The 27,518-nt window shown below is 69.1% G+C and overlaps 4 protein-coding genes across 9 annotated transcripts in view; 1 reads left to right on the top strand and 3 right to left on the bottom strand.

Annotated features, from left to right (window-relative positions):
• The first annotated feature begins 717 nt into the window (after window positions 1-717).
• Window positions 718-11,449, top strand: HDGFL2 (HDGF like 2). 5 transcript variants are annotated; one of them, XM_080566162.1, is made up of 16 exons: window positions 718-898; window positions 3,147-3,223; window positions 3,307-3,445; window positions 5,294-5,473; window positions 5,877-5,993; window positions 6,156-6,227; window positions 6,512-6,659; window positions 6,858-6,933; window positions 7,025-7,310; window positions 8,034-8,122; window positions 8,682-8,752; window positions 9,129-9,199; window positions 9,622-9,723; window positions 9,820-10,033; window positions 10,730-10,859; window positions 11,086-11,449. In XM_080566162.1, exons 1-16 carry the CDS (start codon window positions 827-829, stop codon window positions 11,162-11,164), a joined length of 1,923 nt encoding a protein of 640 aa, XP_080422288.1. In that variant the 5' UTR covers window positions 718-826; the 3' UTR covers window positions 11,165-11,449. The 5 variants fall into 5 exon arrangements, with proteins under 5 accessions (XP_080422288.1, XP_080422287.1, XP_080422290.1 ...); XM_080566161.1 differs by having other exon boundaries at window positions 721-898; window positions 8,028-8,122; XM_080566164.1 differs by lacking the exons at window positions 3,147-3,223; window positions 3,307-3,445 and having other exon boundaries at window positions 721-898; window positions 8,028-8,122.
• A 2,828-nt stretch (window positions 11,450-14,277) lies between these two features.
• Window positions 14,278-17,090, bottom strand: LOC308182096 (perilipin-3-like). The gene is made up of 8 exons (XM_080566154.1): window positions 16,997-17,090; window positions 16,591-16,648; window positions 16,202-16,397; window positions 16,001-16,083; window positions 15,629-15,926; window positions 15,289-15,479; window positions 15,063-15,185; window positions 14,278-14,973 (listed from the first exon to the last, which is right to left on the bottom strand). The coding sequence occupies exons 2-8, from the start codon at window positions 16,639-16,641 to the stop codon at window positions 14,629-14,631; spliced, it is 1,287 nt and encodes a 428-aa protein (XP_080422280.1). The 5' UTR covers window positions 16,642-16,648; window positions 16,997-17,090; the 3' UTR covers window positions 14,278-14,628.
• A 564-nt stretch (window positions 17,091-17,654) lies between these two features.
• LOC308182095 (perilipin-3-like) lies at window positions 17,655-20,982 on the bottom strand. Of its 2 annotated transcripts, none has more exons than XM_080566153.1 (8): window positions 20,884-20,982; window positions 20,206-20,265; window positions 19,930-20,125; window positions 19,729-19,811; window positions 19,379-19,631; window positions 18,651-18,844; window positions 18,469-18,573; window positions 17,655-18,376 (listed from the first exon to the last, which is right to left on the bottom strand). In XM_080566153.1, exons 1-8 carry the CDS (start codon window positions 20,965-20,967, stop codon window positions 17,954-17,956), a joined length of 1,398 nt encoding a protein of 465 aa, XP_080422279.1. In that variant the 5' UTR covers window positions 20,968-20,982; the 3' UTR covers window positions 17,655-17,953. The 2 variants fall into 2 exon arrangements, with proteins under 2 accessions (XP_080422279.1, XP_080422278.1); XM_080566152.1 differs by having other exon boundaries at window positions 19,930-20,129; window positions 20,207-20,265.
• A 3,072-nt stretch (window positions 20,983-24,054) lies between these two features.
• SEMA6B (semaphorin 6B) overlaps window positions 24,055-27,518 on the bottom strand; it is a 31,010-nt gene continuing 27,546 nt past the window's right edge. Inside the window, 5 exon segments of the mRNA XM_080566138.1 lie at window positions 24,055-25,765; window positions 25,768-25,997; window positions 26,081-26,139; window positions 26,349-26,426; window positions 26,630-26,770. Of these exon segments, the coding sequence (XP_080422264.1) occupies window positions 25,013-25,765; window positions 25,768-25,997; window positions 26,081-26,139; window positions 26,349-26,426; window positions 26,630-26,770 (1,261 nt within the window). The 3' untranslated portion in view covers window positions 24,055-25,012.

The raw sequence follows: 27,518 nt of genomic DNA, 5'->3' as shown, positions 1-27,518 counted from the left end.
TCTGTCCAGCCCCAGCCCCTGCCCCACAGCTCACCACAAGCCACGGGACCCCTCCGGGACCCCCCCCGGACCCTCCCGGGACCCTCTCAGACCCTCCTGGATCCCCCGCGGACCCTCCCGGACCCTCGTAGATCCCCCCCAGACCCTCCAGGACCCCTCGAGACCCTCCCGGGACACCCCCCGAGATCCCCCCAGACCCCCCCCGGGACCCCCCAGACACTCCTGGACCTCCCCGGACCCTCCAGGACCCCTGAGACCCTCCAGGGACCCATCCTGGGACCCCTCCGGGACTCCCCCAGGACCCTCTCGGACCGTCCTGGACCCCCCGAGACCCCCGGGACCCTCCGAGACCCTCTCGGAACCGCCCGAGCCCCTCTTGGACCCCCCCCCAAGCCCCTCCCGGACCCCCCCGGGACCCCCTAGACCCTCCCGGGACCCCCCGCGGGACTACCCCAGCCCTCCCCCGGACCCTCCTGGACCCCCCCCGGGACCCCTCCCGGAGACCCCCCCAGCCCTGCCCCGGGACCCCCCCTCCTGCCCCCGCCCCCTCCCCTCTCCCCCGCCCCCTGGCCCCGCCCCCTCCCCGCTCCCCATCCCCGAGGCGCCTCTGGCGGCTCGGCCCAATCCCGTCCTCCCGCCGTGCCCTCTCCTCCCTCCCATTGGCCCAAACGTTTGAGCGGCACCTCTTCCCACCAACGGCAGCTGGAGCTCCGCGAGGGGCGGGACATCCTGCGGGCCGGGCCGGGCCGTCTCCGCCCCGCTGCCCGGTGCTGCCCGCGGCCTGGGCCTCCGCCGCCGCCGCGCCCCGCCCCGCCCCGCGGCCGCCATGCCGCACAGCTTCAAGCCCGGGGACCTCGTCTTCGCCAAGATGAAGGGCTACCCGCACTGGCCCGCCCGGGTGAGCCCCAGGGGCCGCGCCGCTAGGGGACAGCGGGAGGGAAAGAGGCGGGCCCGGGACGGAGCCGCGCACCGGGCGGGAATGGGGGGGGGGGGGGGGGGGACACGGGAACGGGATGGGGGCCGGTACCGGCACTGGGGCTGGGGGGCTGGTAACGGAACCGGGATGGGGCTCCGGTCCTGGGCCTGCACCGGGGTGGGGGTACCGGACAGGCATCGGGGCGAAGGATCCGGTACCGGTGCCAGCACCGGGATGGGGCTCGGTACGGGACTTGCACCGGGACGGCGGACCCAGTACCGGACTTGCACCGGGGCGGGGGACCCGGTACCGGTACCAGCACCGGGATGGAGCCCAGTACCTGCACTTGCACCGGGGCAGAGGGACCCGGTACCGGATCCACACTGGGATGATGCTCTGGTCCCGGCACCTGCACTGGGGTGGGGGTCCCAGTACTGGCACCAGGATGGGGCCCGGTACTGGACAGGCACCGGGTCGAGGGACCCGGTACCGGACTTGCACCGGGTTGGGGGACCCGGTACCAGCACCAGGATGGGGCCCGGTACCCGCACTTGCACCAGGGCAGGGGGACCCGGTACCGGACCCACACCGGGACGATGCTCTGGTCCCGGCACCTGCACCAGGTTGGGGGATACGGTCCTGGCACCCGCACCGGGGTGGGGGTCCCGATACTGGCACCGGGATGGGGCCTGGTACCAGACTTGCACCGGGGCAGGGGACCCAGTACCGGACCCACACCGGGGTGATGCTCTGGTCCCGGTACCTGCACCGGGACGGGGGATCTGGTCCCGGTACCTGCTCTGGGCCTTCCTCCAGGCCAGGCAGCCCTGTTGCAGCGCGCCCCAGCACATCCCGGCTACGGGGCTGGCGCTGAGCCGCCCCACAATAACGGGGTCCCTGCATCCACACCCGCACCGGGGCGGGAGCTGGCTCCTGGGACGCGCGGTGCTGTTACGGGGCGGGCTGCGTGCCGCTGCCGTCCCCAGCGGGACCGGTCCCGGAACAGAACCGGGGCTGGGTGCCACACCGGGACCTGTGCTGGCACCGCACTGAGGGGCTGGCACCGGGAGCAGGGTCCTGTGGTGCCGCCTGTAACGGGGGGGGGGAGGGTCCCGCACCGCTGTGGGGTCGCCTGGGCCAGGGGCTGGGGCTCCGGCAAAGAGGGGGGCGGCCCTTTGGGACCCCCCGGTTGTGAACGGGGGGCAGCGGAAGGAGGAACGGTGGCAGAGCCGGTTCTGGGGCAGCGCCTATGGGACGGGGCAGCGGGGACGCGCACGGGGCAGCGAGCCCTCGAGGCACAGGGTCGGGGGGAGCCGGTGGCATCCGCGGGGTGCAGACGGGGGGGCAGACGTCCCGGTGGGCAGCGCTGCGTGGCGGCACTGGAGGAGCCGCGGACGGGGCGGTCGGGGCGAGGCGCAGCGCGGCGGCCGTGCCGGCGAGGGCAGCGCGAGGCGGGTCGGGGGCTCCCGGTGGGCAGCCGGGGGCCAGGCGGGGTCGTGCGCCCCGCGGGATTGGGGCCGGGGAGGCGCCGGGTGCTGGAGCCGCCGCCGCCGCCGCTTGGCCGCACCACGCCGGGAGACCCGGGATGCCGGCAGACCCGGGATGCCGTCGTGGCTGGCCTGGCACCGGGGGGGGGTGGTGGCCCCCCAGCACCGCAAGGATTCGGCCCTTCCAGGAGGGCGCTCGCGTTGTCCGGCTTCCGCGGCCTCTCTCCTGCTTTTAGCCCGCTCCTTTTTGGGGAGGCTCCTCCCGAAGACTTCCCCGGCACGCGGGGGGCAGCCCCTGCTGCGCGCCCCGAGCCTCCCGCCGCTGCCCCGGACCACACGGAGCGGACCGAAGGGCACCGGAGCCGGCGCGGCGTGTGGGAAGAAGACGCGGGGGGGCCCGCCGGCAGCTGGGCTTTTCCTGCGGCCTGCCTCCAGCCAGGAAGGACCCCCCCGGGCCGCCCGCTGGAGGGGATTCCCTCGGGGGGCGCCCGGCTCTAGGCGTGGAGCGTCCGCGCCGGATCCCTTCCGTTGCTCTCCTGGCGATCCCGCCCGGCCGTCCCCGCCGCATTCGGACGCTGCGCGGAGCCAAGTTCCCCGTCCGGGTGCTTTGTTGCCGCGCTTGCCTCCAAGTCGTGTGCGCGTGCCGGAGTCCCGACGCCGCTAGCCAGGGCTAAGGGTTGCCTCGCAGAGGACGCGCTCCAGCCGCTCTCTCTGACCACCTCCTGCTTTGGGTTTCCTTTCAGATCGATGACATCGCGGACGGCGCCGTGAAACCCCCGCCGAACAAGTACCCCATCTTCTTCTTCGGCACTCACGAGACGTAAGCGCTGCCTCGCCCCCCCGCTCTGGGCCGTGCCCCCGCTGCCTCCGCTCTGGGCTCACCTCTGCTTTGTTTCTCTCCAGCGCCTTCTTGGGCCCCAAAGACCTGTTCCCCTATGAAAAGTATAAGGACAAATATGGGAAAACAAACAAGAGAAAAGGCTTCAACGAGGGATTGTGGGAAATCCAGAACAACCCTCACGCCAGTTACAGTGCCCCTCCGGTGAGTGTGGGCCTCGCGTGGCGGGGGGGCAGCGAGGACGTGGGCTCCGAGCACCTCCTGCTCTCCTTCCCTCCGAGCCGCTCTCCTCCTCTCTCTGCTTCTCCCCGCTGTGGTGTCTCCGCGCTTCCGTCTCGCACAGCAGCTTGCTCAGGGTTGAAATGCCTTCCCTTTCCTGCCCTCTCCCTTTCGGTGAAAGACTCGGCCCCCGCTCGCCCTCCGAGAGGTAGGCACCTCCGTCCCATCTCTGAGGCGGAACGGGGAGCGCGCTTGGCGTGCCTTGCCCCCAGCCCCGCGGAGGATTTCCGTGCCGGAGTGAGAACGGAGGCTTGCCGGTCCCGGGCTCGGGGGAGCCGCGCGCGGGCTGTGGGGCAGTCCCTCTCTTCATCCGTTTCTGAGGTCCTGAGCCAAAAGGCACCCATCGCTCCTCCGGCGGGTGTCAGGGCTGGCTGGGAGGCAGCTCTTCGCTGTCAAGTGCTGGCGTGTGCGAGGGGCGTTTCGTGACCGTAATTGTGTGATGCAATTTATTGTATAGCGATCTCCAGAGGAGGCGGCCAAAGCAGCTTCATAGGCAGTTGGGCTGAAGAGGCAGAGGAAGGTTTTTAAGGTGAGCTACGAAGACCAGCTGCTCTGGAGGTAGGCAGGCTCAGGCGCGCTGCTGCCAGCGCAGGAGAGAGGTTGTGGTTTGAGTAGCTGTGGGACATGGTTGCGCCCGAGACCGCCGAGGTAGACGAGGCGAGACCGCGGAGGTGCCCGAAAACCTGGAGAGCAACTTCGCCTGTGCGTAGCGGTGGGCGGGAGGCTGGTGGTGGCGAGGGAGGCGGCACCCACAGTGTCCAGGGACTGCTCGGCACCACCACGGACTCCCGGCAGGGTTAAGAAACCCGTTCCCGCGGGACTTGCTGGGACTGGGAGAGCGCCTGAGGCTACGGCAAAGATCCCTGCGAGGCTGCGGGTTCGCCGACGCCGACTGGCAGCCGGTGGCTGATGCGTCCGGAGGAGCAGAAGAGGTTGAAGGAGAGGCTTGATTTTGAGAGCTGAGTGACGCGAGGTGCCAGGAGAAGTCAAAACGAGGAGAGCCTTTCCAGCAGGAGGGCTGCGGTGCTGGAAGAGTCCCCGCGGTAGGGACGGCTGCTGCTGCTACGCGTGAAGAGAACGAAACGCAGAAGACAGGAGCTGAGGTGCTCGCGTGAGGAACCTCGCGGTGGGCTGATGAGAAGCCCGGAGACCTCCCATGCGTGGAGCGATGGAGCGGGACAGAAGAGATCCCAGCCGGGCCAGAGCAGCGGCCGCCGCGCAGGCCGTTCCGACGGGGAAGGCGCGTGAGAAGGAAGAGTTCTGGCTCGAATCGAGGGCTGGCAGCCCGGGAGGAGAGGCCGAACCAAGCCGCCGTCAGGGCAGAGGAAGGCTGGGATGCGCTCGCCCAGTCAGGGGCCGTCCAGCCCAGGCTGCTGCGAGGGTCTGTGGCAGGGCGTGAGGCCGCTGGGGAGGGAAGCGAGGGAGCGGTAGGTGCAGGCTGAGCTGGGGACCCGCGGGAAGGTGTTTGTGGTGGTCTCGGGGCGGTGCGGAGGGGGCCTCGGGAAGGGGGTGCAGGGGGATTAGGAGCGGGTCGACCGAGCGCCCTCCTTGAAGGGCCGGTAACGCTGTCGCTCCGCCCGAGAGCATCGCTGAAGGGTGCTGGCTCCTCTCGGGGGCCTCGCCAGGAGGGGACTGTGCCCTGTGCTGCTCTGTGCGCCTGCTCCTCTCTGCTCAGTGCTGCTCTCCGTTGCTTGTCGCCCTTCCGTGCCCCTTCTCTCCAGCCTGCCGCAGGCCTCTTGGGGCAATAACAGTTGTCGTCTCCGCTGTCTTTAGCCCGCGAGCTCCTCTGACAGCGATGTTCCCGAGAACGACCCCATGGGGGGCAGCGACGCAGGGGACGACGAGGACGACCCCGCCATGGCTGCGGTCACCGCAGAGAAAATGGAAAGCGACGAGGACTCGGATCGAGGCAGCGACCACAGCGGGCTCAAGCGGAAATCGTTGGCGATGAAAGTGAGTGTGGGCTGAGGCGGCGGGGCCGGGAGGCTGTCCTGGGCTGGAGGAGGCTGGGACGTGGTTGGCGGGCCCCCCCCACCGGGCTGCCCCCTTCCTCCAAAAGAAATGCAGCACCTCGAGCACGTGGAGGGAGGAAGAAACCGCCTCCCTCCGGATGCTCCAGGGGAAAAGTGGGTTAGCGCACGTTAGGGGTCTCACTTTGCCTCTGAGGTGCTGGGACAGCCACATCCTGGTGCGGTTCGCAGAGAGCCCGGAGCTGCACGTCTCTTCTGAGCGCACGTGGCTGTCCTGGGGGGGCGATGGGGGAGAGTCGCGCATCCCCTTCTTAGCCAGGGTTCGCTTTCCGCTGTGGGTGGAGAGGGGGTGGGCTTCCCTCACTGTGTCGCTTCTTGGACATCAGATGCCGGTGGCAAAACGGCCTCGGAAATCTTCCAGCGACCTGGATCAGGGCAGTCCCTCCCTGACAGAAGAGGAGAACTCAGAAACGTCCTCCGAGTCGGAAAAAAACAGCGACCAGGTGAGGAGGTTCGGGGCTGCGCTTGCATGGAGGCTGGCAGGGTGGTGCGGGCTGCGGGAAGAGCGTCGCCGTCTGGGGGGGCAGTGGCACTGAGCCTGGGGGAACGGGCTGGCTTCACCGCCGTGAGGCTGTTCCCCGTTTAATATCCGTGTTTTCCTCCAGGATTTCACTCCCGAGAAGAAGCCAGTGGCCAGGGCTCCCCGGAGGATGCCTGCAGGGGGCAGGAAGAAGAAGGTAAAAGCCCCCCCGGTGTGGCTTGGCCCGCGGGTTGCTGCTTCAGGCTCCTCTGGTCTCCCCTGGGGGCGAGGGACCTGGCTTCTGGCAGCCCCTGGAGGCGGGGGTGGCTCCCCTGCGGGTGGGGAGGCTGGGTCAGGGTGGGCTCTGCTGCGGGCTGGTGGGGGTCCAGAGCGAGAAGAGACCTCGCTTGTGTGTCGGTGACGTGGCTGGGCGCCGTGCCGCTGTGCTGGGGGCAGCAGCTGCTTCTGTTCCCCACATCCAACCCCGCTTTGTGCCTGCAGAAAGTGGAGTCTGGCTCCGATTCGGATTCCAAAGTGGACTCGGACTCGGAAATGGGAAACGCAACCGTGGACATGACCAAGTCGGACTCCAACTCCGATTCGGACTCCGACGTGTCTGTGAAAAAGCCTCAGCGGGGCAGGAAGCCAGGTAGGAGGCGCCAGGTAACACCAAGGAGACTTCACCTGCCACAGCCGGGCCGCTGCCGGCTCCCTCGGGAGGCTGGAGAGCGCGTGGAATTGGTGCTCCTGGAGCTCTGCTGTCCGCTTCTGCTGCGAGCGGTGTCCAGCTGTTTCCACACACGAGCCCGCCAGGGCTCCTGCTGACCGTCCTCCCGTTGCCTTGCAGCTGAGAAACCCCCTCCCAAGCCCCGTGGCAGGAAACCGAAGCCCGAGCGTGTCCCGACCAGCTCCAGCAGTGACAGGTGAGACTGGGGCGCTGTCCCCCTGCTGGGTGGGGGGGTCGCCGGCCTCCCCTCCCACGCGAGGGGTCCAAGCGTGCCCTGCCCTCGGCAGCGACAGCGACAGCGACGTGGACCGCATCAGCGAGTGGAAGAGACGGGACGAAGAGCGGCGGCGGGAGCTGGAAGAGAAGAGGAAGAGGGAGCAGGAGGAAGAGATCCGTCGGCTGCGGGAGCAGGAGAAGGAGGAGAAGGAGAAGAGGAAGGAGAAAGCAGAGAAGGGCGAGGAGGCGCACTCGGACAGCGACAGCAGCGCGGATGACGAAGTAGCCAAAAAGGGCCGGAAAGGCCGGGCCAAGGCTCCGTCCTCCTCAGACTCCGAACTGGAGGTGGAGAAGGAGGTGAGTGCGGCGCTGTGAGGGCACGGGGGGCTGGTGGCGGGCAACAGCCGCCTGTCCTCTCCCTGCCACGTCAGCGGGGGCCTCCAGGAGCGGCAGTGCCCTGCTGTCCTCAGCTTCTTTTACCCTGGGGAGCGCAGGGAAGGGTCGCGTGCCTAGGGGAGCCGTACCCTTGGCCCAAGAGGCCCCATCCAGTTCGCACCCCTGCGATGCTCTCTCTCCCCACAGTCGCTGTATTTGCTCTGCTGTCCTCTGCAGAGCCGGGGGAAGGGTCAGCGGGGCTCGGCTGCGGCACTGAGGAAGGCCGCAGAGGGCTTGTGGCAGCCGTGCTGCCTCGTGGCCAGGGGTAGGGTCTCCCTTTCAGCCTGCTGCCTGCCTCTCCGCACGGAGCGGGGCCAGGAGAGCGGCACGAAGAGCTGAGCTCTGCAGGGAAGTGTGGGCATCGCGGGCCAGGTGGGATCTCGGAGCAGCACACCCCCGTGCTGTGACCCAGCTCCTTTTTTTTACCTCGTGCTGGGGCAGCCCTGCGCCCAGAGCAGCGGTGCCGCTCGCAGCGGCCTCGCAGCGGCACTGGTGTGGGTGCTGGCTGCTGGCACTGCTGGATCGTGCCCAGATGGGGCCGAGAGGACGGGAGCAGCCCGTGGCGCTGCCTCCCTCCCTCCCGCAGCGGGGTGGGCTCTGCCGCAAGCTGCTCTCGCCTGCATTGTTCTCTCCTCGAAGGTAAAGAAGCCGGCGAAGAAGCAGCCCTCGGAGTTGTCAAGGAAACCGACTCAGAAGGAGAAGAGGGGCCGAGCAGAGGAGAAACCGCGGAACAAGTCAGCATCTCCCCTCCCTGCGCACGGCGCCGTGCTCCTCTGGGGACGGGGCTGCTCCTCGGCTGCTGCCCCAGCCCTGCTGCGGACCTGTGGGGTGGGGATGGGGTCCTGGTGGGGCTGCCTGTGCCAGCAGCACCCCCGGAGGGCTTTCCTCCTCTCCTTTCTAGAGCTGAAGGGGGCTGACGGGGGTGTCTGGGGCGGGGGAGGCACCAGGCTGAGCATCCCTGCTGCTTTCTGACACACGGGGGAAGATCCTTGGGGTATCCCCGGCCGCCTTTGCTTTGGGCTCTGCCTTTCTGCAGTCCCGGGGACCTGGGGCATGGGGGAGCTGCTGTCTCAGAGCTCCCAGCCGTGCGAGCTGGGAGATGTGTGTGTGTGTGGGAGATGTGTGCGAGCGTGGGTGGAGCGCTGGGGGCTCTGCCGCCTGCCTGGCACTGCCGGGCAGCGGGGGACGCGCTGGTACGTGCTGTCACCTCTCTTGCTAGCCCAGCAACGCGCACGTGGTTTTACCTGCAGGCATCCCCTGAATGATTTCACCTCGTTCCTTTTCCTCCCGCAGACCTCTGAAAGTGGAACGGGGCCGCAAGAAGTCTGAGCTGATCCCCGAAAGGAGAATGGAGAAGAAAAAGGGTGAGCGAGCGGGTGCTTCTAAGGCAGGTCACGGGAGAACAGAGAGAGAAGGGAGCCAGGGCTGGTTCCCCCATCCTGGGGAAGGGGAAGGATCTTTCCAGCAGGGATCACTTTTGGTTGGGCCCTGCCAGTGCTGCTGTGATCCCTGCACCGTGTTGGAAAGTATTTACGGGGTGTGTAGAGACGGCTTCCCTGCAGGCATTCCCTTCCCGTTGGGGCACACCCCAGCCTGTCCTCTGCAGAGTGGCCCCTGGGGCTGCTTTCAGCCTCGGAGACGCGAGAAGGAACCAAAGCCCTTTTTTGGGAGAGGTTCCGGGCTCCAGGCCGTTGTGTGCTCCCCACCTGAGGCCTCGGCCTGTCTCTCTCGCTGCTCCAGAGCCCACTGTGGAAGAGAAACTTCAGAAACTTCACAGCGAGATCAAGTTTGCCCTGAAGGTGGACAACCCGGTGAGTGCCTGAGGTCCCCCGGCTGTGTCTTCAGCCACCACATGGACCTCGCCCAGCTGACCGAGGCTGGTCGTGCTGGTCTGGAAGCTGGGTGCTGCGAGGGGGCCGTGCTCACGGTGGTGCTGGTCCCAGGTGCCCACTGGGAGCTGGCAGAGGAGGCTCTGCCCTTCTCCTTTGCCACCCGTTCCTGTCCCCGTGCTGGGGTGTGGGTGTCCTCTCCCCTGAGCTGGGGCTGGTGAGCTGCAGCGCGGCCCACACGGCTGGGTTTCTGCCTCGAGACAGGATCCAGAGCTTTGCCAACCCTGCCCCGAGGCGGTTGGCAGACAGAGTCCCTCCGTTTTTCCCCTGCTGCTCGTGCAGGGCCAGATGTAACCCACGAGGGGACTTTGAGCCGGTTTCTAACCTCGGTGCCATCCTTACAGGACATCAAGCGGTGCCTGAACGCGCTGGAGGAGCTGGGCACGCTCCAGGTCACCTCACACATCCTCCAGAAGCACACGGACGTGGTGGCTACTCTGAAAAAGGTACGAGGGGGGCTGATCACCAGGTGGTCACTCGATGAGCCTGCCTGGGCCGCCACGAAGGGTGTCAGCACCTCCTCCTCCCTGTTGCTGCTGCAGATCCGTCGCTATAAAGCAAACAAAGAAGTGATGGAGAAAGCCGCCGAAGTTTACACCCGGTTGAAGTCGCGCGTCCTGGGACCAAAGATGGAGGCGATCCAGAAAGCCAACAAAGCCGGTCCGGAGAAGGACAAGGGGGATGTGGACAAGAGCCAGGAGAAGCTGGCGGGAGGGGAGACGCGGAATGAGAAGGGGGAAGAGGAGACAAACGCCGGTAATGCACCCTGCCCGTCTCAGGGCAGTTCCCTGCTCTGTCCGGGCGTGTAGCAGCCTCGGGGCACCTGGCCCTGGGTCCACCTCGTGGCAGGGGCCGTGGGGCTGCCTGGAGAAGGGGCAGCTTCGCCCCCAGCTTCCCCCCGGAGCATGTCTGAGCTTGGGGACTGCGTGGTTAGGTGGGGCTCTGTGGGCTGAGCATCAAACGCTCGTGGCAGTGAGAGCAGAGGGCAACCTCGGCGCCCACGCCCTGACTTGGGGTGTCTGCGGGGCAGCTTTTGGGCCAGGCCAGCTCCTTGCTGCCAGTTAGAGCGCTGGTCCCGGGCACCAGGGGGATGGAGGAATGTGGAGCCGCCCTTGGCCGCTGGCTCAGGCTCTTGCGCAGGCAGCTGGTGACTGGGATCTTCCATCGCCTCGTGGCCGTGTGCCCGGCGGGGTCCCTGCCTGGGGACAGCCCGGTAACGCTGCAAGAACCTTCCTGGAGGAGCTGGTGGGGAAAATCCGCTCTGATGTCAGCCTCTGGGCACGGGGAATGGAGTCTTTGGGGCCCTTCTGGTGGCTGTCATCCCTGGGTGAAGGGACAGCCCGCCTTGCTGTGGCCGTGGGTCCTCGCGGTGCCCAGCACCACCTGGGCTGCGGTGAATGAGGCTTCAGCCACCGCGGTGCCCAGGTATCTGAGCCTGTTTCTTCCCTGCAGACCTGTCAGGTCCTGTGAACGGTGAATCCCTATCCCAAAAAGCGGAGGGCACAGAGGAGAAGGAGCGAGACAAAAGCCAAGGGCCGGGAGCCGGCGAGCTGGAGGCATCTGCCGAGGAGGCCCACAACAAGTGAGCATGGGGGGGCTCGGCAGCTCCTCAGCACCCGCTGCGCGTCCACCCTCAGCTCCTCAGCAAGCTGGGCTCTTGCTCACCACCTTTGGGGGACCTCAGAGCTTGTAGGGCTTCTCCTGGCTTGGGGAAGAGCCCGAGCCTGGGGTGGGGGGAGATGCTAGGGGCAGGGGAAGGCAGACGGGCAGGGGAGGCTCTTGCTGAGGTGCCTGTGCTCTGCCTGCAGCGTGCAGGACTATCCCAACGCCGAGCGCGAGAGGGCTCGCGGGGAGTCAGAGTCTGTGGATGACGCGGAGGAGAGCTGAGGAAGCGGGTCCTGCCTGAAGGAGGATGCAGAGGGGGCTGCGCTGCCTGACGTGAAGGGAGACCGGCCTCCGCCTCGCCCATCTTTGAGTTACTTCACTAAGTCACACAGTAGCTGATGTCCTAGGTCTTGTCCTGTGCCCCTGACCCTGTGAAAGCACCGAACACAGGGGGAGACTGTGCTGTTTGTCTGTATTTGTCCCCTCTTTTTTTTTTCCCCACCTCCACCTAATTTCTTGTGATTTCAACCGACATGAAATGAATATAAAGGGTTTTTTAATGAAAAACACAAGGAGCCCTAGTGTCTATTTCTTGAGGCATCGCTGACTGTGACTAGGGGAGGGCAGGAGCATCCCTCTTCCCTTTGCCCCCTTCCTGGGGCAGTGACTGGAAAAAGCTCCTGGGGGCCCCTGTTCCCTCGGGCCAGGAGCCAGGCCGGGCACCCACGGGTGGCCCTGTCCCTGTCAGGGGGCAGCTGGGCCCCCGAGGGGTGACGGCAGGGCCTGGCTGCGCTCCCAGGGCTGACCCTGTTGCTCCAGGCTCCTTTCTTCTTGATTTTCCTCTGCCCGGGCTGGGAGCAGCCGTGCTGGGCCCCGCCGAGGACGCAGGCACTTGTCCCAGCAGTCGGGGACCCTCTCCCTGCTGCTCGGAGCCCCTTTCCCTACCCTGACGTTCTCCCAGCTGGGTGCAGCTGCTGGAGCCTGGTCCCTCTGCTCCCGCAGAGGCTGCAGGGCCGGGCACCAGCCTCTGGGGAAAAACAAAGTGAAATTGTGTATTCTCTCCTCTCTGAGCTGGGGGACTCAACCGGGGCAGCATCCTGCCTTGTGCTGGGCAGCATCTCGTTCGTCTGTCTGTCTCTCCGCTCTTTTGCAAGGATCTGAAGCTTTTGTACATGTAAAATAAAGATGTTCCCAGCTCAACCAGACGCTGCGTCCTTGTGTCCTCATTGTGCCAAGGATCAGGCACCCTCAGTGGTGCCGACACAGGGCCGTTTGCCCCGCTCCTGCTCGGAGGCTGCTGTTGCTGTAACTCTGCCCTGGGGAGCCTGTGTCATTTTCCAGGCTTGATTTCATGCTCCAACCCTTCATAAACAGAACCCAAATAAAACCCAAATAAACCTCGTGTCCCTCTTGCCCAATTTTCGGGAAGCGAGAGGCGGAGGGAGGAGGGATGGGGCGAGTCAGGATGGGCACTGCTGCCCGATGCGAGGCTGATTCAGCCCCGTCCTTAGGCCCCTGATGGCCAGGAAAGGGGGACGGGGACATGCCACCGTGCCCCAGGCCAGGCTCGTCAAGCCACACAGCACCCCAGCAAGGGGCTTGTGTGAGGGGGCATCACCCTGCAGCCGTGCCCAGCTGATGGGTGACTTAAAGCCAGCTACAAGCCCCCCGCCGCCCCATTTCAGCTCAGTGCGTGCGGCTGCGTGCTCCTCCTCACCCTCCTGCCAGGGCTCCTGCGGGTGCCGGAGGAGGAATTCCACCGACGCCTCCAGCACCTCCCAGGCCTGGGCCACCCACTTGTGGCCCTGGGTCACCAGAGCCGGCCAGGACGAAGGCCCGGTGGAGCCCGGCCATGTTGTCCCAGGCCTGCTGGGCCGCCTCCTGCAGCGGGGCCGGCAGCCGGCGGGCCTGGGCCAGTTGCTGCCCGAATTCGTCCTGCAGCTGCCGCGCCAGCGCCCGGCCCGTGCCGAGCTCCTGGCATCGCCCGCACCCCGTGGGCACTGGGGGGGGGGGGGGGGCCCCTGGCCCCGAGCAGTGTCCTGGGGTTGGGACACGGGGACCCGAAGCAGCGCCCTGGGGCTCTTACCTGCCGGCCCCGCTCCCGAGGGCAGGTAGCGGTGCAGCCACTCGTGCGCCGTGCCCAGCGCCTGCTCCACGCTGTGCAGGAGGAGCTGCCCGGCCCTGGCGCCCAGCAGGGCACGGAGGCCGGTGGCCACGGCCAAGCAGGTGCCGACAGCGGCGTCCTCGGGGCCTGTCGTCCACGCCAGCTCCGTGGGACTCATCGGGGCAGAGCCAGCAGCGGCCTGGGGCACACGGGGGCTGTGCTCAGCACCACCAGGGCATGGCCGTTGGGCACCGCGTGCCCCGCAGGGACCGTCCCCTCCAGGAACCCCCCCGCCCACCCCTCGGGTACCTGCTGGGATTGCTGCGGGGTGGCTGCCTCCTCGGGACCTGAGGATATTCTGCCTGTAATGGGGGGGACACACAGAGGTGCTGACACCCTGGGTGCCCCCAGAGCCCCAGCACTGCCCCTTGGCCCGGCCGTACTCACACCAAGCTGTGCCCGGGGAGCAGACCTTGCTGCCCGTATCCTCTGGGGTGCCGGTGGGACGCAGGGAGCCATGGGCCCTGATGAAGCTGGGGGTCCAGGGGGGTACCTGGCCCTCGGTGAGCTGCTCCGGGCAAGGGGCTGAAACTGGCCGGGGGGGCCCTGGGGCCCAGCTCAGCCCCTGCCCTCGGCCTTGGCCCCCACCCTGCTGCTCCTCCTGCTCCAGGCCCACGCCCCAGGGTGGTTCCTTGGGGTCATCACTGCTGGGCTGGGCGCTGTCCCGGCCTGGGGGGCAGAGCAGGGTGCCACTCACTACATGGGATGCAGGGCACAGGCTCCTTTCTGTCCCTTGCTCCCCAGAGGGGCACCAGATCCCTCCCCTTGACCCAGCACCCCTCATGCCCCCCCGTGCCGGAGCACAGAACCGTGCCCGAGCCCCCCCATGGACCTTTTTGTGCCCCCCCAGGCTGCTGTCCCCTGCTCCTGGGGACAATGGAAGGGGGGGGCAGCAGCACCCAAGGGGCTGAGGCCAGGCCCCAGGACATCGGGGTCCCCAGAAGGTGGCAGGGGTCTCTGCGCCTCCCTGGCAGCCCCTTACTCACCCTCAGCCATGGGCTCTGCTCAGCTGTGGTGGTGGGGAACAGGCTGGGGTGTCAGGATGGAGCTCAGCACCAGGACCCCCACCAGTGGAAGCCCCAGCCCCTGTGAAGGCACAGGGCTCTGACACCTCTCCTCCCTTCTAGCGGCTCCATCGCTCCCCCTCCGAAGGCTCAGAGGTGATAATGGACCCAGAACCATCCCCCCACCCCCTCCCCAGCCCCAGGTCCCACAAGAAGGCTCAGACCAGTGCAAAACTACGTGGAGTTTATTGCTTCAGCAACTGCCCCTGCCTGCACTGAGCCCCAGGGGCTCCCCCTGCTGTGGGGCAGAGGGAAGATGAGGGGCTGGAAGGCACCGAGAATGACATGGGTGCCACAGGGGATCCAGAGGTGGCAAACGAGGGGCAGGGGCTGCTGTAGGCACTTGGGGAAGCCAAGGCACTTTGCTGGCACCTCCCTGGTACAGGCGAGAGGGGACAGAGCCACGCTGCAGGGGTCCTGCACCCAGTGCAGGGAGGAGGAGGATCAGGAGTTACTTAGGCCAGGCTAGGTAGGGGCTACAGCAGTATTATCGCTATAATCATACCCCCAGGAGGCTGCTACTGCTCCTGGAGGCCCAGCAGGTGCTGGGTGGAGGGGGTGAAGGGCCCCACCAGCCAGGACAGAGGAGTGTTGTGGGCCACGTGCTCCACCAGCTCGTCCATCAGCTCGCGGGCCTTCGCAGCGTGGGCACGAGCCTTGGCCAGGACGCTGCCTGTCACCTCCTGGAGGGACGTAGCGGAGGCCAGGCTGGCCCGCAGCTCCTCCACGTTTTGGCGGACCTGCCCGGCTGTGTCCTGGATGCCGGCGGGGAGGCCCTGCAGGCTGGACACCAAGGGCTGGCAGGCGCTCTGGAGCTGCTGCGTCAGGCCCTGCACCATGGCCAGCGTGCCCGATTCCACCGCCTGCAGGGGATGAGGCGAGGTGAGCGGTGGCACGGAGCTCCCGGGGGGGCACAGAGCTCCTGGGGGGGCTCCTCCTGCCCTCTACCCACCTCTGGTGGAACCAGGTCCTTGCCACCGCCTGGCTGCTTCTTGCTCCACTCCAGCCACAGCTGCTGCAGCTTCTCCTGCCCTCCCTGCAGCTTCTGGTCCATGCCCTGCTTGAGCTGCTCCACCTGCCGGGGGGGGGCAGAGCAGGGCGAAGGTGGCTCACCGCAGCCCCGTGGTGGCATAGGGAAAGGGGGGGGGGGGGGGGAACGATATAGGGAGGGGTCCTACCAGGTCGAGGGTGCGCTGGAGCTGGGCCAGCACGTCCTGGCTGCTGTGGCGGGCACTTTGCAGCTTGCCCAGCGAGTGCTGCAGGGCCCGGTGCCGCAGCTTGGCCGAGAGCGAGCCCAGGCGCACAAAGTAGCTCTGCTGCTGCTTCTGCTGCTCCGTCTCGAAGCCCTCCACGGCCGTGGCCAGCTTGGCTGCGGGAGAGGAGCCAGAGAGGTGACCCCCACCATCACCGCCCCCCGCTCAGAGACAGGGCCACCCCATGGGGGATCTACCCATGGTGCCTCCAAGGGGGTCCCCAGCCCGCCCCACATCTCCAGGGGCGTTGCGATCGAGTCCTTACCCAGCTCCTCATCCGTCATGGGCAGGTAGTGGTCCACCAGCTCCTCCGACTTCTCCAGCACGGAGCCCACCCCACTGACCACCATCTGGCCCATGGCCGAGCCCATGACGGTGCTGACGCCGCTGCTCACCGCCGACTTGGTCAGCTCCACGCTGCCCTGCACGGCCCCTTTGGTCATGTCCATCACCCCCGTCACCCGGCTGCTCACGGCGTCCTTGGCCCCCGCCACGGTGCTGGTCAGGACATCCTTGGCCCCTGTCACGGTGGATGTCACGAGCTGCTTGGTGTCTGAGATGAGCTGGGGGGGAGAAAAAGCCCTGAGTGAGGCAGCACCAGCGCAGACCCTGAGCACGTGTGCCGGCTCCCCGGTACCTTCTCCGTGGGCTGCTGCAGGATGGGCAGCTTCTCCTCCAGCTTATCCAGCCCCTTGCAGGCGTACTCGTTGGCAGTGGAAACTGGGGACCAAAAACCAGCCTTTTTAACCCCGTTTCCTTGCCTGCTCTCTGCCAGGGACGGCTTCCCGGGCACCCCCATCCCGTTTGGGGGTGCTGCCCCCCCCTCGGCCCCACTCACTCTGCGGCTCCAGCTTGGTGAGGAGGGGCTGGGCCCCGCTGACCGCCGCCGCCGTCAGGGTCTTCACCCCCTTCTCGGCCACATCACACACGGAGCGGACGTAGGGGTGGCTCTCCTTGGTGGAGGCGTAGGCGGTGGACACCATGCCGTAGGCAGAGCTCACCAGGGGCAGGCTGGCCACCCGCGTCCCGATGCTCTGGGTGTAGGAAAAGGGATGGGGGGGAGCGTGCCGGGGCCCCAAATCTCCTCAAGGCTGAGGCGGGGGGCAACGCGTGCAGCCCCTGGGGGTAGCATTGGGGTGTCCCCCCTCCCCACGGCGGGATAACCCCAAGTGGTGACCGGACAGCAGGGGACACCGGACCCCCCCAGCACCCCCCTGCCCCACTGACCTGCTGCTCCTCAGCCTTGGGCTGCGCTGTCCCGGGCTCGCTGGAGGCCATGGTGGGGCTGGGGGGGGGGGGGGGAAAGCATCGCATGGGGCTGAGAGAAGGGGGGTAGCACCCCCAAACGGGACGGGGGGGGGGCTGGCTACCCCACAACGGGGGGTCCCCAAGCTCAGGACCCAGCAGCCCCTCTCCACAGGGCCGGACCGCCCAGGACAGGGGGGTCCCGGTCCCCCCACCCCGTGGTCCAGGCACCCCCGGAGCTCTTACGCGGGGGGGGCGGTCCCGGTTCCCCCCAAAACCCCGGTCCGGGGGCAGCGGCTGCTCCCCGGGGGGGCATCGCAGCGCCGGGCTGGGGGCTGCAGGGAACGCCCCGGTCCCGGTCCCGGTCCCGGTCCCGGTGCGCACTCACCGTCTGGGTGCTGGGCTCGGTGCTGGACCCGGTGCTCGGCCCCCGCCCCGGTTTTATAGCCCCGGGCCCGCCCCGTGCGCATGTGACCGGGGCCCGCCCCATCGGGGCCGGACCGGGGGCAGCGACCGCCGGCCCCGGAACCCCCCCCCCGGCACGGAGCTGCCCCCCCCCAGACCGGGATTCCCCCATATTGGGGTCCCCGTGCCCCCCCCCAGCACGGCCCTGTGGGTGCTGAGTGGTCCCGGTGGGTGCTGAGCCCGGTCCCAGGGGGTGCTCAGGATCGGTCCCAGCGGGTGCTGGTGGGTCCCGGTGCCCCCCCCCCCCGGAGCCCCCCCCGGCCCCGCAGTGCCCCCCCAGCGCAAGGGGGTGCCCCGGGCCCAGCCCCGCCATGGGGCGCGTGGTGGGGTTGGAGCGGTGGCGGCGATAACGGGGACGAAGTTCAGTGCCACACGGCCGCGGGTCACAGTCCAGCAGCACCCAGCTGCTGCTCCCGGCCCCCCCGGCACCCAGCACGAAGCCCCCCCCCAGGGTGATCCCCTGCCCCCCAGAGACCCCCCCCATTGCGTGTCCCACCCCGCAGCAGCTCACGCCGCTGGCTATGAGTAACGCCTAGAGAATCGGGGTTTGGTTTTCCTCTTTAACTTCCACTTTTAACTTCTTTAAGTTTTTGGTTTTCCTCTATTTTTGCCCTCTTTAACAGGCTCTGAGGCTGTTAAATCCCGATGCTGCTGGGCTGGGGGACACCGCGGGGAGCTGCGATCCCCATGCCAGCCGGGTAGGGCTGGGCGCACGCCCCATCCTCCATGTGCCACCGTCCCCTGCCTCCCCCAGAGAGTCCCAAGTGGCGTCAGGGGTCCCACGCCGGGCCACCGAGTCCATCCTGCTGCTCGCCCCCCAGCAGGGGTAGATTTGCAGCTGAAAGTGGGCGCCTTCCCCGCTGGGGGGGCGTCGGGGGGCTCAGCGCCCGCTGCACGACTGCGGGGCGGCGGGCGCCCGGTGCCCCCCGCCCACGGTCAGGCAGCCGTTCCACTTGGCCATCTCCACGGGGCTGTCCTCCGGGTACTCGACGAGGGCGGGGGCGAAGGGCCCCACGAGCCAGGGCAGGGGCGCGTGCTGCCCCACGTACTCGATGAACTCGTCGATGCTCAGCTGCGCCCGCGTCACCGTCTCGCGGCTCTGCGCCAGCACCATGTCCGACAGGTCGTGGAAGGAGCGGGCGCGCGCCAGGGAGGCGTGCACGCCCTCCACGCCGTGCCGCACGTGCCCGGCCGTGTTCTGCACGCTGCCCGGCAGCCCCCGGGCGCTGGCGGTGAGGCGGGCGCAGGCGGCCTGCAGTTGCTGCAGGAGCCCCCGCAGCATGGCCAGCGTCCGCGCCTCCACCTGCAAGGCAGCGAGCGGGCAGCCCCCGGGGGGCACGGCCCGAACCCCTCGTCTCGGAGGCCTCCGCGGCACGGCCACCCCCCCAAAAATACCTGGGTGTCCTCCATGGGCACGCCGTCCTGCTGGCTCCACTCGAGCCACATGCGGTGCAGGTGCTGCCGGGCGCCGCGCAGGGACCCGTCCATGCCCTGCTCAATCTGCGGGAAGGGAGAGCAGCGGGAGTGAACCGGGACGGGGGGCACGCACGGGGCCGCGGGGACCACCGTGGCCTTACCAGCTCGATGACACGATGGAGCTGGGCCAGGGCGTGCTGCGCGCTGTGCCGGGCCCGTTGCAGCTCGCCCAGCGAGCGCCGCAGGGCTCGGTGCCGCAGCTTGGCCGAGAGCGAGCCCACGCGCACGAAGCAGCTCTGACGCCTCCTCTGCTGCTCCAGCGAGGCCGCCGCGGTGCTGTCCGCCACCGGGGCCGCTGTGGGGCGAGTGGGTGAGAACCACCCCAAGTGAGAGCCACCCCACCGGGATGTCCCCGTGCCGGGCACTGAGCATCCCACTGGCGGTGCCGGGATGTCCCCTGAGCTCTGTGCCCCGGCACAGGGGCAAACCCGGCTGCTCGCCCCCCGGGTCACGCAGAGGTGTCCCCACAACCCTTCCGGTCACCTCTGTGGTGACACGGGGCCAGCTCTGCCCACTGCTACCCCGTGCCGAGCTATAAATAGTGGGTGGGCTGGCAGCGCGGGGCTATATTTGCTTTCTACTTTCCAGGTGAGAGTTCACCCACTGCTGCTCCGCGTTCCCCAGCTCCGGGTGGCCATGGAGCAGCCACGTGGGGACTGTCCCCTGCACCCTGGTGGCCCCATAGGTCTCAGCACCACCCCAGGGTGTGAGTGGCGGTGGTAAGAGGCACTGGGTGCTGCTGAGCCCTGGGGATGGGGCGCAGTCCCGGCGGGATGGCACCCCCAAAAGAGGGCGAGATGGTTTTGGGCACGGCGTGCCCAGCACTCACCCGGCTCCTCATCCGTCCCGGGCAGGTAGTGCTCCACCAGCTCCTCTGACTTCTCCAGCACCGTGTCCGCCCCCGTTGCCAGCAGCTGCCCCACACGGGAGCCCGCCACGGTGCTGATGCCGGTGCTCAGCGCCCGCCGGGTCCTCTCCACACTGCCCTGCACGGCCCCACGGGCCAGGCCCACCGCCCCGCTCACGGCCTCCCTCGCGCCCGTCACGGTGGACGACACCAGCTCCCTGGTCCCTGCGACCACCTGGGGGGGGGGACAGCGCAGGGCTGGCTTGTCCCAGCAGCTGGCCCAGGGCTCAATCCTGGTGTCCCCCGAGCAAGGGGGGGGCACACAACGTTACCGTCTCCGTGGGCTGCTGCAGGATGGGCAGCTTCTCCTCCAGCTTATCCAGCCCCTTGCAGGCGTACTCGTTGGCAGTGGAAACTGGGGACCAAAAACCAGCCTTTTTAACCCCATTTCCTTGCCTGCTCTCTGCCAGGGACGGCTTCCCGGGCACCCCCATCCCGTTTGGGGGTGCTGCCCCCCCCCCGGCCCCACTCACTCTGCGGCTCCAGCTTGGTGAGGAGGGGCTGGGCCCCGCTGACCGCCGCCGCCGTCAGGGTCCTCACCCCCTTCTCGGCCACATCACACACGGAGCGGACGTAGGGGTGGCTCTCCTTGGTGGAGGCGTAGGCGGTGGACACGGCGCCGCGGGCAGAGCTCACCAGGGCCAGGCTGGCCACCCGGCTCACCACGCTCTGCAGCAGGGCACGGGGACGGTGAGCCGGGGGGGGGGCAAAGCAATGCCCCCAGCCCCCTCGGCCCTCAGCATCCCTACCTGCGCCTCCCGCTCGGCCTCCGCCGGCGCCGCGTTTTCGGCTGACATGGCAGCAGGGGACTGCAGAGGGGACAGAAAGGGGTGTGGGGTGCCACAAGCCGAGCCCCACCAGCTCGCGGGGGCACCCGGAGGCCCCCGAGCCACTCGAGGGGGAGGTTTTGGGGTGAGGAAGGGGGTTTGGGTTCGGGGCTGAGCTCCCACCACTGGCGTCCCCCCCCAGGGCTGGGAAGGATTTGGCCCTGGTTTGGGCTGGATCTGCTCGGTGCTGCCTTTTGGGGGGGGAGCCCCAAGGCAGCCCGCACCCCCTGGCACCCCCCAGCCGGACCTTTTGGTGTCCCTTGGGGTGACCCGAGCCACCACGGGGCTGCGTCCCACGGGGGGGGGGGGACACACGGCGGTGTCCCTGCCCTGCTGCCCCCATGCCTGGCCCTGCGCACCCCGGGGGCTCGTCCTTGGGGTCCCCACGGGAAGGTCCCTTTGGGAGGGGCTGGGGGTCCCCTGGGGTCCCCTGGGAGCGTGGGGGGGGGGGTCCCGGAGTCCCCGGGGTCTGGGGGCGGCTCCCTGGGGACGGGTCCCTGGGGGTCCCCGGGGGCGGGCAGGCAGGGCTCGCCCCCCCCCCCCCCCCGTAACGCCCCCTCCGCCCTCCGTCCCCTACAACGCCCCGCGGGTCGCACTTACGGGGGAGGGGCTGTCGCGATCCCCGGGCGCGATCGCGATCCCCGGGCGCGATCCCCCCCGGCCCCCGCCCGGCGCCGGGTTCATAGTTAAGGCGGGAGCCAATGGGCGGAGGGGAGGGCCGCGTCTCCGCCAATCGGGAGGGGGGGGCGGGCCTTGGGGGGGGGCGCCACGTGCGGCCGGGGGGGGGCCGCATCGTGCCCGGGGCTGTCCCCGTGCCCCGGGTCCCCCTGCGCGGTGTCCCCACGGCAGGCGGCCCCCGCCCGTGTGACCCCATAACGAGTGACCCCGCACCAAGCGTCCCCATGCCCGGCGTCCCCATGGCAAGCGTCTCCCTCCCACGCCCGGTGACCCCAAGCCAGGTGTCCCCTTGCCGTGTGACCCCCATAGCGGGTGACCCTGTACCGAGTGTCCCCGTGCCAGGTGTCCCCATGCCAGGTGTCCCCTTGCCGTGTGACCCCCATAGCGGGTGACCCTGTACCGAGTGTCCCCGTGCCAGGTGTCCCCATGCCAAGATTCCCCATGCCAGGTGTCCCCATGCCACGTCTCCTTGCCATGTGCCCCCATGCCAAGTGTCCCTTTGCTGTGTGTCCCCATAGCGGGTGACCCTGTACCGAGTGTCCCCATGCCAGGTGTCCCCATGCCAGGTGTCCCCATGCCGAGCATCTCCATCCCAAAATTCCCACTCCAGGTGTCCCCCCCCATACCCAGTGTCCCCTTGCTGCACGTCCCCACACCAAGTGTCCCCGTGCCGAGCATCCCCGTGACATCAGGGCCCCACAGTGCCGCCACCAGCCCCTGCGGGTCCTCGGGCTCAGTGTCACACGGAGGTGGCACCGTGGTGGCACCCGGGGGATGGTCCTGTGGGGTTGGGGCTGGTCCGGATGGGGGTGGGCAGGGGCCAGAGAGGGGTTGGGAAGGCATGGCTGTGGGACAGGGCGCCTGGGGACCCGGGGACGCTGCAGGACACCGCAGAACAAAGCACATCGTCTCGAGGTCTCTGTTTAATGCGCTCTTGTGGAGCGGGATGGGGACAGGGACATGGGACGGGGCTGGGGACCATTGGGATGGAGATGGTGGGATGGGAACGGAGGGCACGGGGATAGGAACGGGGGGCACGGGGATAGGGACAGCCGCACCCCTGCTCTCCCTGCCTCAGTTTCCCCAGGAGAGCTCAGCTCAGCTCGGCTCGGCTGGGGACGCAGCGTCAGGGCAGGAGGGGACCCAGGAGGGGACACAGGCGGGCACCTGGGTGACCCCAATCCCCCTACCTAGGGGTCCGGCAGGCTCTGCCCGTCCTCATCGGGCTGGCATCCCGTGTCCCCAACCTGGCTCAGGGTGGCCACCTCCTGTCCCCGGCGGTGCGGGGGGCTGGCGCAGAGGGTGCCGCGAGCGGCGACGAGCTGCGGGGCCGCGCGCCGCAGGAGCTCCAGCAGCGGGCACTCGCAGGCCCAGGGGTTACCCGAAATGTCGAGGGACAGCGGGGGGCCGGGGGGGCGCGGGGGCAGCTCCAGGGCCCGCAGCCGGTTGTGTGCCAGGTCGAGGACGTGGAGGTGGCTCAGGGGGGCAAAGAGGCCGGCGGGCAGCGCCCGCAGCTCGTTGCCCTGCAGGAAAAGCAGGCGCAGGGCGGGCACGGGCGCGAAGGCGTCGGGGGGCAGCGCGCGGAGCCGGTTCCCCTCCAGGTCGAGCCGCTCGAGCTCCCGCAGCCCGGCCAGCGCACCCGCGTCCAGGCTCTCCAGGCGGTTGTGGGACAGGTCCAGGCTGTGCAGGGACACCAGCGGGCGGAAAACCTCCGGCGGCACCTCCGCCAGCGCGTTGGCCCCCACGTCGAGCCAGCGCAGGCGGGCCAGGCGCCCGAACCAGGCGGGCTGCAGCACCCGCAGGCGGTTCCCCCGCAGCACCAGGTGCTGCAGGAGCTCGGAGCGCTGGAAGAGGCCGGCGGGCAGCTCGGCCAGCGCGTTGTCCGTCAGGTCGAGGACGCGCAGGGCGGGCACGGGCCACAGCAGCTCCTCGGGCAGGGCGGCCAGCAGGTTGGAGGCAAGGTGCAGCTCCTGCAGCTCCGGCAGCCCCGCCAGGGCGTCGGGGGCCAGGGTGGTCACGGACGTGAACTCCACCGAGACGGCCAGGGTGGTGGGGGGCAGCCCCCCGGGGAAGGTGCGCAGGGTGGGCTCGGTGCAGACGAAGCGGGTGGCGTTGGGCTGCAGGGGGCACGGCGTGGCGGGGCTGCACGGCACCACCAGCAGCAGTAGCAGTAGCGGCGGCAGGATCTGGCCCGGCGGCACCATGGCGGTGGGGCTGTGGGCAGGAGGCCGCCGTCACCCGAGGGTTGTGCAAGCCCCGCTGCTCCCAGCCCCGCCGCCGGCTCTCCAAACGTCCCTGTCCCCGCGTCCCCCGTCCCCATCCCCGCTCCTGGGCCCCCCCAGCCCTGTTCTCACCTCCTCCAGCGGTCGGCTGGGCTCCTCGGGGACTGACGGCCCTGGGTCCTTCCTCCCCCGCGGTGGTGGCCGTCACCGGGGCTGGTTGGTGGCTCGTCCTCACGTGCCGCTCGGGAAATCGCCGCCTTCGCGAGCGCTGCCAGCTCGTGCGGTGCCAGCACCCAGGGCAGGGGCAGGGCGCTCACGTCCCCTTGTCCCCGTCGCCCCACAGCGGGGGTGGTACAACGCTGACCTCCTGCGCACCACGGGGGGGCTGGGGGCACGGTGGGTGCGTGCGTGACCTCTCGCGGGGGTGTGGGTGTCCACAAGAGGGTGCGAGCGCACGGAGATGTGGGTGGGTGCGCACACTGGGAGGGGAGGCTTGGCACAATGGGACGCACGCTCCCCCTGCCCCAAATCCCCCTCCAGCCCCGTGTCCCCCCAGCCGGCCCCGTGCCCCCCCAGGCTCTGAGGCTGCTCAGCCCGAGGTGCCACCCGTGGGCCCCACCCGTGGGACGTGGCTGTCCCCGTTGGGATGTGGCCGTCCCCATTTCCATGCTGCCAGGATGTGGCCGGGGCCCGGCAGCAGCCGCACGCCCCGGTGCAGGCAAATCCCCCGGGGGGGTGCCCAGCACCGCGACCTGCTTTGCCTCTCCCCATGCCACATCCCGGAGCCACCCCGGCGTGGGACGGGGCCGGCCGCAGCCCCCGGAGCGGAGAAGCAGCATCCGAGGTGGCGGCGGGGAGGGAATCGCCTCTTGTAAACAGAAATTTATTGCGGGGCTCCGGGGTTATACAGAGACGTTACCGCTGTCGCATGCATGGCCGGCCCGGGGCGGCGGGGTGCCCGCGGTGCCCTGGCACCCTATTTACAGCATGGGGCCGTGCTGCGGGCCGGCCTCCCGCCGGGGCACGCAGCACCCGCAGCCCCCTGTGCGCAGCCCCCTGGGGAGCACCGGGCTGACCCGCCTCGGTCCCGGGGTGGGGGGGGGGGTCCTGACCCCTTTTCGTCCCCCCTCTCCCTCCTGCCTGCAGCTGGGGCAGGGACGGCACCGAAAGGGCACCCTTTGCCAGCAGAGAGTGGGGTCAGTGGGACCCCCGTGCCCCGGTGAGAGCAGGGTCCCCCCCCCGGGGCCCCAGCCCCCAGCCCCCAGCAGTGCTTTTGAGGAGGGGGGAGCTGGGGGCTTGGACCTGGGGAGGAGGCTGCTCGGTGCTGTCCTGTCCGGGTGTCCCCAGGGTGCTGGCAGCACCCACAAGCCCCCTGAGTGCTCAGGCACAGCTGATATCGGACTGAGGGTCTCCGGGGGGGGGTGCGGAGGTACAGCCTTGCTCTGCCTCAGTTTCGCCCATGTCCGTGTGTCCATCCTGCTGCCTCCCAGGGATCCCCCCCCAGGGCGCAGCGGTCCCTGGGTCCAGCCTGGGGAGGGGACGGGACAGACGGACACCCGGAGCCCGAGCAAAGCGGCCGGAGCACAGGGCACTGCCCCGTGCCAGCCGGGGACAGTGGGGACAGGTGGGGACGGCCCCAAACCCTGCCCGGGCACACCCGTCCCCCATGCAGCATCTCAGCCCTCCCCGTGCCCGCTGCTCCTGCCCTTGGGCCACCTTGTCCCCGTCCCCAGGGAACTGGGGGGGACCGCGGTGTGGCGTGGCGGTGGAAAGCGTCCACGGCGGCAGCGGCGGCAGCGCCCGTGGGTGCCGGGACGGGCAGCGGGGCCCTATTTGCCCGAGGGAGTCCGCTCCACGCCGTAGCGCAGGAGGTGGTGCAGGTCCGTGAGCGCCCGTGGGGGGCCCGCTCCGGGCGCCCGCGGTGCCGTGCCGTGCCGCCCGTAGCCGCCCGCCGGCGCTTCGCCGCTGTTAAATGTGTGGTTCCTCTTGAGGTGGGCGCCGGGGCGGCCCGTGCCGTTGTTGGCGTTGAAGTTCAGCTGCTCGGGGTGCCAGGGCGGCCCCTCGGCAAAGTCCCCCCCATCCCCGCCGGGCGCCGAAACCACGCGCCGGCGGTCGGGGCTGGGGCGCGGCGTGCCGGCGAAGTCGCCGTAGGAGCTGCGGGGCGGGCGGCGGGCGCCGGCGGGGGGGTGCTGCCGGGCACGGGGACCCTCGGGGGGGTCCCGGCCCCAGTGCCCGTCGCCCGAGGAGTCGCTGAGTTCGGCCTCCAGCTCCTGGTCCACCAGGATGGCGTGGCAGGAGAGGGGCATGCCGCGGGCCGGGCGGCCGGGGCCGGCGTGGAGCCGGCCGGCAGCGGCAGCGGCGGCGGTGCCGGGGTCCCGCAGCGCGGCGTTGATGATGTTGTGGCTCTGCTCCCAGGTGCAGTTTTGGAGGGTTCCGGGGCAGCGCTTCTGCTGCAGCGGGGTCTGCTCCGGCGTGGGCAGGACGCCCGAGTCCAGGTCGTGTTGGCTCGCCTTGCCCAGCTCCTTGGGCCAGCCGTTGGGCATGAGCGGGGCCAGCAGGGCGCCGGGCTGCCCCGCGCGCGCGCTCGCCGCTCGCCCAGCCGGCTGACGCTCACCACCGACTCGCTGTGTGCCAGGATGGTCTCCTTGTCCTTGCGCCGCGCCAGCTCCTTGCGGTCCCGGTGCCCGATGAACCAGCAGACGCTGAAGCCCGAGATGACGGCGCCGATGACGAAGGCGGCCACGGAGGAGATCACCAGCAGGTTCACCGACACCAGCCCGTCCGGCTCGTCCACGAAGCTCTCGGTCACCAGCCCTTGGTGATGGCGGGGGGGGGCATCAGGGGACGGCTGCGGCATCCCCCCGTGTCCCCGAGCCCCATCCCTGCCCCACACTCACCCTCGCACTCGCCCAGGTGCGACGTGCTGCCACCGGCAATGTCCTGCTCGAAAGCTGTCCTGTGGGGGAGGGGGGTGACATGACAAATTTTGGGGGGGGGGTCAGTCCCTAACAGCCTGGCAGAGGGCTGGCAGCTTGCTTCAGCCGGTGCTGAGTTTGCTGGGGTTAGGTTAGGGGAGCTGGTGAAGCTGATGCAGCTCAAGCTTCGCAGGCTCTGGGGAGCCCCTGAGACCCCCCCCCCGTTCCCCTCGTGTCCCCCCCCCGTTACCTGGGGCTGGGCTCCAGGAAGACGCAGGAGCCCTCGGGCGTCCAGCCACAGTAGGGATCCCGGCTCCCAAGGCAGTTCCTGGCAGGGAACAGATGGGTCAAGGACACCCCCGGCACAGGGGGGCGACACCCCGGCCCCCACCAGGAACCCCGCTCAGCACCATGCCGTGCCTCAGTTTCCCCCGGCGGTGCTCCCATTCCCAGCCTGACCCTGGCACGGGGCAAATTCACGGGGTGTCAGAGCAGCCCCCCCCCTCCTCGCACGATGTCCCCCGCACTCACTTCATGCAGCCCGAGTGCTGCTGGCAGCGGGCCACGGGCACCCTGGCCACGCACGGGGGGAAGGCCAGCAGCAGGGACCCTGCCGCCTTGTCCAGCTCCAGGCCCAGCAGCCGCCGCTCGTCCTCTGTGTCCCGGCCACACCTGGGCATGGGGCAGAGCTCAGCTGGTGGGGCAGAGGCCAGCTCCCCAGCGGGGGCTGGTCCAGAGGGGGGAGCTCGCCCGTGGGCCCCATCTTATTCACACACCCATCCCTCTGCCCCCGCACCCATCCAGCCCCCTTATCCTCCTGACCTGTTCCTTTCATCTGTCCGTCCATCCATCTGTCCATCCATCCATCCTTAACCACCTCATTCCTGCTCCCATTTCACCTTGCAGCCATCAGTCAATCCCTCCACGACCACCTCATCCATCCAAGCCCCCCATCAGCCCCCCCACCCGCCCATCAATCCGACCACCCTCCGTCCACCCAGCCCTCCCCTTACCCACCCAACCATCCACCCACCCACCCACCCACCCATCCATCCATCCATCCATCCATCCGTCCACCCACCCACTCACCCATCCCTCCATCCCCCCACCCACTCACCCATTCATCCATCCATCCCTCCATCCTTCCATCCATCCATCCATCCGTCCACCCACCCACTCACCCATTCATTCAACCATCCATCCTTCCATCCATCCATCCACCATTCTCACCCACCCACTCACCCACTCATTCAACCACCCAGCCATCTGTCCGTCCACCCACCCTTCCACCCATCCATCCGTCCATCCATCCACCCACCCACCCACCCTTCCATTCATTCATCCGTCCGTCCGTCCATCCATCCATCCACTCACCCACCCACCCACCCACCCTTCCATCCGTCCCTCTGTCCGTCCATCC

Source organism: Anser brachyrhynchus, assembly GCF_964034855.1.
Source record: "Anser brachyrhynchus genome assembly, chromosome: 23".
Classification (NCBI taxonomy): domain Eukaryota; kingdom Metazoa; phylum Chordata; class Aves; order Anseriformes; family Anatidae; genus Anser; species Anser brachyrhynchus.
This window is presented reverse-complemented; position numbering and strand designations above follow the sequence as displayed.